The following is a 15,287-nucleotide window of genomic DNA, read 5'->3' on the forward strand; positions in this document are numbered from 1 at the left end:
AGTGTTCTATGAGAATGTGGAAATTAACTGTATTCTCTTGTTGTTGGGTGTGGTGTGTATGTTCATCAGAAAAAGATTTTGACATAGTACACATCTACATTTTTTTCTATGAATTGATGAGGAAAGGTGTTAATATGATTGTGAGTTTACTTATTCTTTCAATCTTCTTGGGGTTTTTTTGGTTTGTTTGTTTTTTTTGCTTGCATAGTGTTTCGTGTATGTTTTGAGTGCTGATAGTAGGTGCATGTGTACTTACTGTTCTTGTATCTTCCTGAACAATTCATCCTTTTGTTATGAGCAATGACTGCTGCCATACAGTACTCAATTGCATTTAGGTGCTGGGAAAGCAGCTCAATTGGAAGTAGAAGAATGCTCACCTTCCACGAAGGAAACCCTAGGTTTGATCTTCAGCACAATATTAAACCAAGTCTGGTGGTCAGTCCTATGTCCTGGAAACTGGGAACTCCTTTACTGTAAAGTGAGTTTGAACTAGCCTGAACTATCTGAGAGGCTGTTCCTCACCTTCTGTAGATTAGGTGCTGGTCTGGAACTTTGGAAGATCATCCTATCTCTGCCCTCTGATGCTGGCACTAAAAGTGTGGGCTACTATCCCAGGCCCACGCATCCTCCGTTGTTACCCAGGACACTCCTGGCTTTCTGTTTTCCAGTCTCACAGGCCTGACTTCAGTTCATTGCCACTGCTCGGCATCTTGGAAAGTTCATTTCCAAAAAATGGTGGTTTATGTTGGTGTACAATAAAAAAAAAAAAAAAAGGCTAAATGTACAATAAAAAAGTGTTCTGTGGCTATGGTTGGAGTTGATGCTGTACTGAGGCTGCTACTCCCTCCCTCTTTTTGTTCTTCTATTTGTAGCTCAGGCTGTCTGCATCTCTGTCTCCTTAGTGTGATTGATTACAAGTGTGTACTGCTGTGCCTAGGTATAATATTCTGTTTAAAGAGCTGTGTAGTCTCACATTCACTCAGACATGGTTGTGGTCTCCAGTGCTGCACATTCCTTCCTAAGGAATGTCTTTTCTTCTGGTTCTCTGAAAGCCATTACTTAGTATGGCTTATAGAATACCCATATCCTTTGAAAAATGCATCAGACTCCCTCATGGAGCCTAAATATAAATTATGCCAGTCCCTGTATTGTGCTGATTTTTGTATGTTCAGTGAAGTTTGATAAGAAGATAGCACAATTATAGTAATACACTGTAATGAATGCTATTTAAGAATTAGAGACTTTTTTTTTTATCTTATGGCACTAGAGAATACATTTTTAATTTTTTGTTTCTTTGTTTGTGGAATGTTCTAAGCAGTATTTCCAGCCTAGGTTCCCATTGTTTAACTGAAGTTAAATGAGGTTACAGTAGTTAGAGTTGGTGAGAAATTTTCTTCTTTTTGGTTTTTCGAGACAGGGTTTCTCTGTATTGCTTTGGAGACTGTCCTGGAACTATCTGTAAACCAGGCTGGCCTTGAACTCACAGAGATCCACTTGCCTCTGCCTCCCGAGTGCTGGGATTAAAGGCGTGTGTCACCAATGCCCAGCTGAAATCTTAATTTCTTGAAAAGATCTGTTTGGCCTTTGTTCTGTATTTAAATGTTTTTATTATTTATGTTAATGGGGATGCCATGCATGTTGAGATCAAGGATAATGCTATGGAGTCACTTCTCTCCTTCCACCTCTATGGGTTCTGGAGATTTTTCCATCCCTTGTCCTCTGTGTGGATGCATTCCTGCATTCATGCATGTGTGTAGTTAAGAGGACAAATTGGGAATTGATTCCTCTCTTCCACCATATAGCTCCTGCAAATCAAGCTCAGGAGTCAGGCTTGGCAACAAGCACCTGCACACACTGATCCATCTTGCTGAACATAGAGAATTTTGGGTTGACTCTGAGCTTAATGTGTATGGGTGGTTTGCCTGCATGAATGTTGGTGTGCCACATGCATGACTGGTTTTCACAAAGCCAGAGAGAGGGCTTTATCTCTCCTGGAATTGGAGTTATAGTTATGAGCTATTGTGGTGCTAAGAATTGAACCTGAGTCCCATGGGAAAGCAGCCAGTGCTCTTAACCACTGAGTCATCTTTTCAGCCCTCAACATTAAAAGCAAAACACATTAAAGTTGTGTCTTTGATTTTAAGCAGTTTGGTCGTGATGTGCCTAGATACGTGGTCCGCTTTGTATTCATTGTGTTTTGGCATTTGGCGCCCATACATTTTGTCTTTTGCTAAATTGGTAGACTTTGAGTCAGGTCTTCAAATTCTGTTTTCTATGGCTTTAAGGGGCGAGTTTCTTCAATTTCCATTTCCTCATGTGTTTTGTTTCTATTGAAGTAAGTTCAGTTGACTGACTGGGTCATCAACAGTAGACAACAGCTATTATTCCTATCGGCCTACTAATGGCCAGATTTTGAAGTAGGATCACCTGAGAATAGATGCAAGAATGCCAATCATGCTGGTGAGACATTTGTGTCAAATGGTCTCTTCAATTTGAGAATTCATGTTTCTTTCTTTTTTAATAGATCATCCCTACACACGCACCACACACACACAGAGTCTTTTGTCTTTATAACAAGATTATCTTTTGTGTTTCTGAATAATTACAAAAGCTAACTATAAAATGTCTACTAATCATAGCATCTGATCTTGTAGTATGTCTTTATGCCCCTTTCTTGAATATAGATGATAGTTTGTCATTTCTTAGTGAGGTAAATTTGAGTTACGGCCTTGGCATCATAACTGTCATAACAGCTCTGGATTCTGTTGTGTTCCTCTGAAATGTCTGGTTTCACCAGATTAAGAAACATATTCACAGCCGCAACATTCTTGTCACTTGAGCTGTTTGTGTGGGTCTGCTTGTGCCTGTGTGCTTTTTCTGTTAACTGTGAGTGTGCCTGGGACTTCACGGAGCTGCTCTAGGACTGCTCAGTGATTGATGTTCTGCTGATTCCTTGATGATTGTCCAGTGGCGTGAAGACAGGAGCAACTGTGCATCCTATTGCTACCAAACAGGAGCTTCTGTATAGTACACCCTCCAGGCTTCAAAACTCCACAGGATGTAGAGACTGTCTTACAGGATAAGGAAAACCTGGAAATATAGATTCAGTGGGCTAATAGTAACTGACTTCATTGGTACTGTCTTACTTATATTAATATTAATATTTTTTTAATTTTCAGGTAGAATACATACTCTAAATTTTTTTATTGAAAATAATTAGCTGGGCATGGTAGTACATGCCTTTATTCTACCATCACTCAGGAGGTAGAATCAAGCAGATCTCTGCGTCTTTGAGTTCCAGGACAGCCAGGGCTACAAAGAGAAACCTTGTGTCAATAATAAGAATAACAATTATGAATGCATGTGTTTTTGCATACACACAGGTGATAGCAATATATGTTTGAAAATTAATTTATTGCCTGAAATACTATTTTCGAGGAGACTGGAATAAGACACAGATTGGTCTCAATGGTAATCTATGAGGTCTGATAAAGAAAGAGAGGAAACCAGGGCTGAAAGTGGCCTCTATCCTCGGCTGGACTATTCTGGTCCAGAGGTCCAGAGGGCTTCTGGTGAAGCATGGCATTGCTATTCGGTATTAGAACCTGGTGAAGTAAGTGGCTAAAACACTTTCTGTGTAATTTCTTAATCTAATAAGAAATTGGATATTTTACATTAAACAGTGGTCCTCCCCCCCCAACTCCCAAATGTGTACTAATGACCTTAGATAATAGAAGAAAAAATTCTGTCTCCCTATAAAATCTGCCCTGCTTGCCTGAGCCGTAGACTGGAGCAAAGCTCAGGTGCTTGCTCCTCAGTTTCCTCCATCTCACTTCTGCAGGCACCTGCGCACAGAGTTCATGTGTTTGACTCTATGTAACCATTTGTAATTTGTTCCACTCTTCAGTGAATTAAGTGACTTTCAGATACCAGCCTCCTTTACTTTCAAGAACTTATTTTTTATCTCTCAAAATTTTTATTTTATTTTGAGACAAGGTCTCACTATTCTTACTCCATTCACAGCTTCCAAGAAATCCTTCCAGTCAGTGTCAACAGAAACATAGCTTTTCCTTGCAAACTCCATGCCATAGCTTTTGAGAAAGCAAGCCCAGTAACCGCTGGTTTTGGAGCCTTTCCACTGGTCATTTCCAGTGTTCTTGCCATGGGGATGCTTATTCCACCATCTTTTCCTATTCCTCTTGGTTGGCTTGTAAGCCCTTTCTACCCTGATTCTATTAGTATCTCTCTTTCCATTGGGCTCTGAGCTCCTTTGTGTCCCAGCTGGCAAGCAAATGAGTATAAAAGGAACGGGAAATCCCTACCTTAATATAGAAAGGCAGGTCTAAGATTCTGTAGCCTGGCTAGGCCTGGCTTACTACTTGTGCTGTGTAGGGTATGGGCCTGTCTGAAGTACTGTCGCATTGTCCTGGCATTGATTCTGTCTAGTTAGAGTTTCATCCCACTGTGATAGTCAGCTCACCTGTCCCAACCAAAACAGAACCCTGAGTGTTTTCATTACATAGTTCTACATTGAGGTCACACGATCGGGGCTTGCTAGATTTGAGCCTTCATTGAGTCTCTTCTTTCCCAGGTTATCTGTCCTGCTGCCGGTTCCTGGACGACAATCAGATAGTCACCAGCTCTGGAGACACCACGTGGTAAGTACCTGGCAAGACAGAAAGTGAGCTGAGATTCATTGTTCTTGTTCACACTAGTAGGGCAAGATTTTTGGGAGATGGTTCTCTTCACTAGTTAAGACTTACCTTGAGTCGGGTGGTGGTGGCTCACACCTTTAATCCCAGCACTGGGGGGGCGGGATGGGCAGAGACAGGCAGATCTCTGTGAGTTTCAGGACAGCCAGAGCTGTTACACAGAGAAACCCCATCTTGAAAAAATAAAACAAAACAAAAAAGACTGTCAGTAAAAACACAGAGTAGCAATGAGTAATAAATTGCTATACAAAGTTTAGTTTTGAACAAAGAACTAAAATACAAGTATTTAGACTATAGTTCTATATCAAGTACCTGCTTTTCTTTTCTTTTCTCCATTTTTACTCATGTATGTCATGTTTTTAGCTCTGGGGTTTCTTGTGTTTCACTCTGAAGCCAGCTCAGTATATTGTGAACATGGGTACAGCTTTCAAACAGCAACTCTATCATATTTCATATTTTAGAATATTTGTTTACTAATAGATGGAAAGACACTCATAATTTTTCCCTTTGTTCAGTAATTAAATGACCAGATAGTTATTTTAAGAGAATAATTTTAGAATTAAGCTGCCCTTGTGGGTTTTGCTGGTCATTAGAGGCATGCATGGTTATCAATAGTAGTAATTTAAAGAGTGATTTATTAGAGTGACTTACAGGCCTGCTATAAAAATAGTCAAGAATCTGGTAGTTGTTCAGTCCACAAAGCTGGATATGTCAGCTGGTCTTCAGTCTACGATGGAAACTGGAATAGGTTTTAATACCAATAAAGGGCAGCTCAGCAGCAAGACAGACAAACTCACTGGTGAGAGTGAGTACAGTGTGCTGTAAACCAAGACCCTTCCTGTCTCCTTTTACGTGCCTGCAGCCAGGAGGTGTGGCCCAGATTGAGGGCGGGTCTTCCCACTTCAAATTATCCAATCAAGAAAATCCTCACAAATGTGCTTCCATTCCTGGGCTTCCGTTGATTCCAAAGGTAGTCAGGCTGACAGTGAAGATTAGTCACCACAGATTTCATGAGTTGATTATTTTCTTGGATGAATATATGAAGCTGTTGCGTTCCCTTTCTGTGTCTCTCATGCCTAGTGAAGCCTGTATTGATTATGTTGAAATTGGCTGATTGGATTAGTGTTGCTAGGCTGAGGCAGGCTTTCTGGTGAGGTTGACAAGAACTGACTTTACCATGCTGTTGCTTCTGCAGGGTGCAATAGTAAGTTGCATATGACTGTCACTTGCAGAGCCAACTACTGCTTTATGTAGTGTTGTTGGTGTCTCACCTTTTAGTACTGTCAGGTAGGCGCTTGGAATACCCTATGCATCCATGAAGACCATCTTTGGTTTATGGCTCCTAAGGAAGGGCAGTTCGGGGCATCACAGTCGCTTTGAGCCATTTATTTAACATACCGTTACCTCCCTGGTGTCTAGAAAGGTGGGAGACGAGAGCACAAAGGGAATAATACAGGTGAAACAGACTCTCTCTTCTCTCTCAGGCCGTATCACTTCCTGCTGTGCTGCTGTGCCCACCAACTGCCCATGAATGTGCGTGTGTGATACAACCTCACACTCCCTGCTGTGAAAGGACACTAGCCCCTTGGCTGTGTGAGGGGGCCTGAAAATAGCAATTCTGAGTGGCCCATATACTTATTCATATAGTTGTTTCTTTCCTGTGCTTTGTTTTTCCTGAATAAAATCTTAAGAGTAAATGGCAAAGAGGTCATGTGTGATCCTGGGTAGTATGAAGGACACTGTTTTAGGTGACTGGTGGTTCCAGATATGTGGCTGATACCCTCTTGTCATTTGCTCCTGCTCCAGTGCCCTGTGGGACATTGAGACCGGCCAGCAGACAACAACATTTACTGGACACACTGGAGATGTCATGAGCCTGTCTCTTGCTCCTGACACCAGACTGTTTGTCTCTGGTGCTTGTGATGCCTCAGCCAAGCTCTGGGACGTCCGAGAAGGGATGTGCCGGCAGACCTTTACAGGACATGAGTCTGATATCAATGCCATATGTGTGAGTTTAAATTGTATCTGTATCAGATCTTACTTTTTAAATTATTATAATAATTATTATTATTATTAAAGTTTTTTTTTCAGGGCTAGAGAGAGAACATCTTAGTTAGTTTTCTGTTGCCTTAGTAACTTACAGAAAAAGCATTTAATGGAGGCTTAGAGTTTCAGATGAGGAATCCATGACTATTATGGTGGGGACCATGACTGCATGCAGACAAGCACAGTCCTGGACAAGTAGCTGAGAGCTTATATCTAACCATGAGGCTGAGAGCAAAGGAGGGAGAGAGAGCTAACTGGGAATGGCTTGGACTTTTGAAACCTCAAACCTTCAACAATGGCCCCTTCCCAAACAGTTCCACCAGTGACCAAGTATTCAGACATCCTGTGGGGACCATTCTCATTCAAACCACCACAGATGCCTTAAAAACAGTCAAGAATGCTGGCTGCTCTTGATATCTGGGTTTGACTCCCAGCACCCACATGGTGGCTCACAGTGATCTGTAACTCAGGCAGAACACCTGTACACATAAAAATAAATGCATAATTTAAAAATAAATGTTTTAAATGTATGTACATGTGTGTCTGTGGGGTGTGTGCAGGTGCCCTGGAGCTGGAGTTAATAGGATGTTAGTAGCCACAGATGTAGGTATTAGGAACCAGACTTGGGTCTTCAGCAAGAGTAGTAAATGCTCTTAAGGGATGAGTTCTCTCTCTAGACCCTTCCTTTTTAAAACAAATTTTTAGTGTTTTGTTTTTAAATGTTTTTTGTTTGTATTTGTTTTGAGACAAGGTCTAGGAATTAGCACAGACTGTCCTGAAATTCCAAAGTCCTCCGCAGTACTGAGGTTGCAGGCCTTTGCTGCCACACATGGTTTGTCCTTTTCTTTACAAATACAACCAGAGTCACAGACTGAATTGTAGCACTGACCTGACCTTTGAGGCAGTTGGGTTCTATGCTACAGTGTAGCCTCTGCCAGCCAGGGGTGTGGCAGGGTTAGAGCCTGCCTGCTTGCTAGCACCTCCTGAAGGGAGGAGTCTGGTTGGCTGGAAGAGGGATTGTTCCTTCTTTCCCTGGGGAACAGACGCCCTTCAGCCTTGGCTTATTCTAGTGGCTTTTCTATACTGAAGTCTGCCTTGGTGACATTGACAGTCCATGAGACTGTGTCAGTGGTCCCCTAGGGCATGCCCCATGCACTCTTTGATGCCATCACTTGTTCATGCTGGAACCTCAACCAGCAGCCATGCCATTAATTGCATTGACATCATTTTCTTATTGTTTTTTTTGGGGGGGGGTCAGTGCATGGGCTAGAACTTGATATACACTGTGTTCCCAGTGCGCTAATGACTGCCCCATTGCATACTTGATTACAGACAGGAGCCAGCCATACTTCCCCCTCTTTACAGTGCTTCACACGCCGGGCAAGTGCTGTATCAGCCGGCTGCTGTCCCAGGCCTTCATGCTTAACATATGTCTTCATATTCCTTCTCTTTCTAGTTCTTTCCCAATGGCAATGCCTTTGCCACTGGTTCAGACGATGCTACGTGCAGGCTGTTTGACCTCCGTGCAGACCAGGAGCTCATGACCTACTCCCATGACAACATTATCTGTGGGATCACGTCAGTTTCCTTCTCAAAGAGTGGCCGCCTTCTCCTTGCTGGGTACGACGACTTCAACTGCAATGTCTGGGATGCGCTCAAAGCTGACAGAGCAGGTCAGTGTCCCAGTGGTCTCTGTGTTCTTGAACACTAATTTAATCCTTTTTATTTTAACCCCCATGTGTGTGTATTTGTTTGTTTTGAGACATAGTTTCTCTGTGTAGCCCTGGTACACACTCTTTCTGTATTTGAGGCTAGCTTGACCCACATCTTGAGTTCCAGGACAGCCAGGGCTATATAGGCCCTGTCTCAAAAAAAATTCTGGCCTTTGATATTGTAGACCAGGAAAGTTGATACTGAATGGCAGAGAGCCCTCTAACCTTGTGCTTAGTTGGTACGTCACTAATCACAGGAATTGGAAGTTGTTTCTGAAGCTTTAAGCGCTTCTGTGGGGAGCAAGTGTCTTACCTGTGCTGTGTGATCCTCCATGAGACCAGCTTTAGACTGTGTATACTTATGTGTTCAGTTGCTCTGAGATTGGGTTTCTAGATTCTTTTTTTTTTTTAAGGTTTATTTATGTGTATGGTGTTTTGCCTGCATGTACCACATGTGTGTTTAGCACCTGCAGAGGTTGAAAATGGAGTGTTGGATCCTGGAACTGGAATTACAGATAGTGCTGGGACCCACACTTGGGTCCTTTACAGGAGTAACAATTATTTTTAGACACTGAAACATGGATGGATTCTTAACTGTGATTTGTTTTGTTATGTTTTGTTATTGAGAAAGGGTTTCTTTGTGTAGACCAGGCTGGCCTCAAACTCACAGAGATCTGCCAGTCTCAGCCTCTGCCTCTTGGGTGCCGGGATTAAAGGTGTGCACCACCACCGCCTGTGTGATTTTAAGCTTATATGTGTGAACAAAAGTAAGCACAAGAGGGTCTGGTTTCTCACTATGCATTTGTGTTCATATGCTTGCCTATGCATGTCCCCTTATTACCCTGTTGAACATATGTCCATGTTCTCAATAGAAAAGAACATGGTATGGTTGTTAGTTGCTCACTTAACAGATTTGCCCATGGACCAAAGGATAATTTCCAGTTGGACAAAACCTTCCTCCACGGTGCCCTTCCCTTCTCTCTTCGGTAGTGACTGTAGCAGAGTCTTAGAGTGTTGTCTATCAGAGTGAGCCATCATGTTCTACGTGTGTTTATGATTATACTGTTTTTGTTTCCAGGTGTGTTAGCTGGGCATGACAACCGTGTCAGCTGCTTGGGGGTGACTGATGATGGCATGGCTGTGGCAACAGGGTCCTGGGACAGCTTCCTCAAGATCTGGAACTAAGGCCAGCAGGTAATGTGCTGCCTATTAGTGGTGTTTGACCATATTTCTCAGGGCACGAAGATTTCGTGTATGGGTTGTAGATTAACAGATATGTTATTGTTTTGATATTGTTGTAAATCTAAAGTGATGACCTTAGCTGTGATCCAGAGAGAATACTGGGAAGAGCTCAGATGTTTTCCTTATGGACTGACCCCAAGCTCTGTTTGCAGCAGCAGGTGGATACCGTGGTGACTGGAAGACCATTCCAACCTTGAAGCGTTACAGCGATAGCATATCCTATCCAACCATACTAACGTGGACACCCACACCTCCCCTCAGAACTTCAAAAGGGCAAGATCTTTTTTCCTTCACTCATTGCTGAAACCAAGAGCACAACTCCCGTTCAGAGAAGGATCTCTGTGCTGTAAACTAAAACAAATTGTGCATTCCTTCCGGGGCCATTGTCTTTGTTTTCTTTTTTGTCTTGGGTAAATTTTAAAAGGAAATACTACAATAAAAATGTTAACCAGAAGGTAACCCTGAGTGTGATTGTGAGACAGCCTCTTTACTAGTTCCTTTGCATTTTAGATCAGTGACCCTGTTCTGTGGCATTCATGAAAAACAAGTTGAAGACTTTATATGTAATTGTTTCTAAATACTAGTTGTTTGTAGCAGGACTTGGGAAGCATTCACATCTCTCTCTTAAATATATTCCTTTATGTTCAGTAATTAAGAGAACCAGAACCCATGGCAGTCTCTGATTGGTCAGTGATGCGGTTTCCCCTATGGCTTTTTTTTTTTTCTTTTCTTTTTTTCCTTTTTTTCTTTTTTAAGGTCTCATGTCACAGATGACTGTTTTGTACAAACACAGCATAGTGGAAGAAAAAAAAAATTCAGAAGCAAAGTAGCCAAGCACATGTTGTGATGGCTGCGAATGCTTTATCGGAATCCTTCCCCTTTGCTCAGCAGTAAACTTATTCCCAGCGCCCTTCCCTCCTGACTTGTCCTCTTCACTGTCTAGTTTCTGCTCTTCTTACCTTGGGTTTCTGTGAAGTTGGAGGGAAGTTTGTAGTCATGTGACACTAGCCGTCCTGCCCCTGCTGTCTCAGACTTGTTCTCCAGAGAGGTGCCTGTCCTGTGCTTGGATAGTCAGTTGGTTATTTGTGTATGAAACCATGTACAAATTAATGTTTTGAAAATAATGATCTCAGACTTTCTAAGTTAAATTTTAAACAATTTGATTGTTTGCCATATTGGGTGGGTTTACTCTTAGAATCGCATGCTGTAGAAATGCTCTAAAGTGCATATAGGACTCAGTCCTTAGATGTTCTTTTTCTTTTAAGAAGTAACCTCTTCAAGTTGTAACCGTGGCGGCTTTGTCCATTACTGTTGCTACTCTGCACACATCGGAAGCAGCAAGCGCTTTACACGCTTGAATAGTGGGATAAGTCTTGTTTTCTTTAAAAACGAAACAAACAGTCCTGTTGGGAATGGTTGCTGTTGGATTCAGGAGGGGAGGGGAAGCTGCTCTGCAGCCTCTTTGCCACTTCCTGGAAGGAGCCTGCCTCCATGGAACAGCCTTTTGCATCTGAGGCGACATTTTCACACCTTGCAGATCCTCGTGGTTGCCATCTCAAGCCATGTTCAGCAGCAGCGTTTGGACAGCAGTGTTCTGTGGGCCCTCCCCTCCCCCGTATCCTGCACCCCTCATAGCAGTAGTGGCTTCGGCATTCCGTTTTCTGCAGTGTCCTGTACAAAACTGCTGTGACTGCGGTAGGCCTGGACCTGGCAAAGAGAACACAGCGAAGCCCCTTCTCTTCCTACCAGACAACTCTGTAGAGCTCTCTGCACCCTATACCCTTTTCACCTTTTGTATTTAATTTTAAAGTCAGTGTACTGCAAGGAGGCTGGATGCAAGATAGATACTATATTAAACTGTACTGTTATTTAAGATGTAATAAAGCAGTTTGACATGAGGGACTCTGGTGTTGTGGTTACTTGGGGCTCAGTTTCAGTGTGTGGCAGAAGGCACGTGCCCCAGTTGTGAGAGACCTTATAAAAGTGTCAGTCAGTGTGTGCTGAATATGGTTTCACTTACCTATAATCCCAACACTCAGGAGACAGAGGCAGGTGAATCTCTTTGTGTTTGGGACCAGCCTGGTCCACTTAGTAAGTTCCAGAACAGCCAAAGCAATATAATTAACAGAGAGAACAAAAAAGGGAGAGGGGGTCCGGCTCTGAGAGGTTCATGATAGGCTACACCTCTCAGGCCTGCAGAAACACTCGTTTTCCAGAGCAAATAACCACTCCCCACCCCCAGCATCTGGGCTCTGTCTGCCATCCCCTCCTTTGGCCTCTACCAGCCAGCTGCTTTGGCTTCCTCTTCCTGTTTCCCCACTAAAATATCTGAGAATCTACCCCTCCAAATGCACTCTTTCCTTCTGACTGAGCAGCATTTCCCTCTCAGTCAATAAAGGTCACTAGATCTTGAAGGGAGTGAGCATAAACACCAGAGTTGGAAGCCAAGCTCAGGTGCTTTTTACTAAACTGCTGTTCCTCCAGCATCCAATCCACTGTAGTGCCTAGTTCTATGCTGAGTGACACAGTTTTTAACCTTAAGTAAGTTTTAAGTTTATAAGAGATGGGCTGGAAAGATGGTCAGGGGTTAAGAGTGCTGGCTGCCCTCCCAGAGGACCCGGGTGCAATTTCTAACACCCACAGTCGTAACTGTAACTTCAGTTATAGTAGATCCAACACCTCACGCAGACAGACATGCAGGCAAAACACCAATGCGTGTATCAAAGGAAAGGTTGTGAAAGAACTAATTTTCAGCCTCAGACGCTATACATACTGGCTGGGCCAACTCCCTTTTGGTGCTGGTAAGCAAATCAATCTACCCAGGATCAGTGGTGCTTCCTTCTGAATAGACCCCCTGAGTTTGCAAGCTGTCATGTGGTGATTGGCAGGCTGAGCAGATGGGTTTGCCTAGCTTAATCCTCCCCCATTCTCCCTGAAATAAATGTGTTCTTCACAAAGACCTTTTGCAAGGCTTTACCTACCCTGACCCCCACTTAGAGTACAAAAGCACTTGTGATTGTTTTTGAGCTGGAGGGGAATACTGGTGAGGTGGACCACATTTCCAACACTACCTTCTGTCTTTGAGAATCTATGTCTTTACCTACTTCTACCCTGATTACCAGCAGGCCCGATGGAACTAGGGCGGGTCTGCCTACCTCAGAAGGCTGGAGGTTGATTGCTTCTTGGCCAGCATCAAGGCTGCTGCCCATCTTTTAGCAGTCATTGAAAACATGCCGCTTTAAAGGTGGACAGCGGTACTGGCCAAACAGCAGCGGAGAGGCGTGGCTGCTGCACATTAGCCCCACTTTCCATGTCTATGTTGCACAGGCCTGAAATTACCCTCTGGCAGGAGGATCCCAGTTCTCTTGGCCTGAGAAGGGGACTAGCTCCCTATTTGCCAAACACTATAGGCTGGGAACCGGACAAAGGTTCAGAAGGGGCCTAACGGGCCTGGGGCCAGCTCGCCCGCTTCGCTGTTCTCTTTGCATCCCGCTGCTGGCACTGGGCCCCTTCACTGGCAATGCAGCCTGGCACTGCCCGTGAGTGCTCTGTAGACTTCCATGCCACCCAAGATCCCAGAGTTGCCAGCAGCTGGTCACCTCTGCCTCTTCTCACAGACTGATTATGGACAAGTTAGTTGTCACAGCAAGCTCCCAGCGTGAGAATTAGCGAATAGCCTGGCATGGATTCTGTGAGAACAAAGTTCCTGGTGTGAGGTTACAGCTGGTGACTGCAGCTCGGACTGTCTGGTGGGATTTTGAGGACAGTAGCCCCTGATGACAGCATCAGTATGTTCTTTTGCCCATGCCAACCGTGCACTAGTGGACAAGATAACTGTTGTGGCAACTCTCAGCCTTTAAGGTACCAGCCCCTTCTGGGCAGGGTCTCGGGTGCTACTTTTGGACTGGGAGGTGAGCTCTCTTGGAAGCTGGCCCACACAGGCCTGGATAAAGGGAAGTCAGGTATTTGGGAATCAGTCATGAGTGACAAAGCAAGGTAGAGAGAACCGCCAAGGTCTTCTGCCCTTAGGCACTGCCATCTCTGAGACCACCACCCAAAAGAGAGCTCACCTCCCAGTCAGCACACACACACATAGCACCTGAGACTCTGAGCCGGTACCTCAAAGAGTACTGGCTAAAAGAGGTCCTCAATAAATAACGTCATGGTATCCCATGACACTAAACTCTCCTCCACAATAAATTCTTTTCTGGCTACCTGTCCCCTACCTTTCGGGTACTGGACAGCCTTCATTCAACTGTTGATCCCACCCTGGTCGGATGAAACTAACTTCCCACTCAGTCTTAAGGCAGGACCCTAAGAGTCACCTGAGCTGAGAGCTTGCCTGAAATGAAAACATGCCATCACCCCTGTGGCAACCTGCTTGTGGGCACAGGCTTATCCTCTTTACCTATTTCCTCACATCCTACTTCTCAATCTACCCTCCCCTGCGTTCTTCCTTTTCCTTTATCATTTAACCATTAGAAGAGGTTAAGTCCAGGTGTTGGAGGCCTGAGCAAAAATGTGCATAATTGCCTTGATTTCTCCCTGGTAGCTCACCCCATGTGACCTTTGATCTACTTTGAGGCCAGCCCAAATTAAACACTGGGAGTCTTGAGTACCCTCTGGCCATTCCCACTGACCAGGTTCCCATTAGTCAGCCATGTGGTGGGAATGAACACGTAGTTCCTAAGCCCTCAGAGTTTGGTGGGGCCTGCTAAGACATTGCACAATGTCAGTTCTGTTCCTTCCTCTGAAATGGGGAAGCCACCTGCACAGTCCAGGCCCTTAGCTCCATTGTAAACAAAGGATTTCCCCAGTGGCCACTGGACACCTGACATATTTAAGTGAACACAGAAGTTTTTTGTGAAGGTGTTTCGTGTGTGTATGGCTGTCCTGGAACTCGGGTTTGTAAAGCAGGCTGGCCTCAAACTCCTAGAGATCCACTTGCCTCTGCCTCCTTGAGTGCTGGGATTAAAGGTGTGCGCCACCACTGCCCAGCCACACAAAGGTTTCTTACTGTGTGACCTTGGACTGCAGACCACAGGCTGGATGCCTTTGCAGAAGATGACTGATCAACTATTATTATAGTACAATACAGTAATACCCAAAAGCTCAGTTCAGGCCTTGTGTGGGTGTGGCTGGTGTTCACTCTAGGGAAGGAGCTGGGCTTACAAAAGACATGAGGAAGTTACAAAATTTAAGAAATCCCCTCATATTTATGTCATCCTCCCTACCCCCAATTTTGTGTCCCCACTGTGCATCGATCTGTTTTTTGGAAGGACAGAACACAGACCTCACGAGGCCCCACCAGAGAACACCTTGGCTGCAGCAGGTATGGGGGCTGTGGGGAAGCCTGGAGATTGGGCTGTAAGGGAGGGCAAAGCCAAGGGCACCATGTCCTGCCAAATGGAGCACAGAATGAACATATGAAAGACATGGTGCTGGGAGCCAGGAGACTACAAAACACCTACTGGTGCACTAACCACAGGGCTGATTGATGTGTGAACCCTGGACCAGTTAGAGTCAGCTCTAATGACCTTCGTCTGGGCCTCCCTTCTTCCCCAACGGTGGTACC

The 15,287-nt window shown here is 44.3% G+C and overlaps 1 protein-coding gene across 4 annotated transcripts in view; it reads left to right on the forward strand.

Annotated features, from left to right (window-relative positions):
• Positions 1-11,610, forward strand: part of Gnb1 (G protein subunit beta 1) — a 62,047-nt gene extending 50,437 nt beyond the window's left edge. For 2 of the 4 annotated variants that reach the window (XM_051173967.1, XM_051173966.1), the window contains 5 exons: positions 4,592-4,658; positions 6,519-6,720; positions 8,215-8,431; positions 9,549-9,664; positions 9,868-11,610. In XM_051173967.1, coding sequence (XP_051029924.1) covers positions 4,592-4,658; positions 6,519-6,720; positions 8,215-8,431; positions 9,549-9,655 — 593 coding nt within the window. In that variant the 3' untranslated portion in view covers positions 9,656-9,664; positions 9,868-11,610. Of the gene's footprint in view, positions 1-4,591; positions 4,659-6,518; positions 6,721-8,214; positions 8,432-9,548; positions 9,665-9,864 lie in introns of all 4 variants that reach the window. The other 2 variants (XM_051173968.1, XM_051173969.1) reach the window with 2 other exon arrangements.
• Positions 11,611-15,287: the final 3,677 nt, after the last annotated feature.

This window comes from Phodopus roborovskii, unplaced genomic scaffold (assembly GCF_943737965.1).
Source record: "Phodopus roborovskii unplaced genomic scaffold, PHOROB, whole genome shotgun sequence".
In the NCBI taxonomy this organism is placed as follows: domain Eukaryota; kingdom Metazoa; phylum Chordata; class Mammalia; order Rodentia; family Cricetidae; genus Phodopus; species Phodopus roborovskii.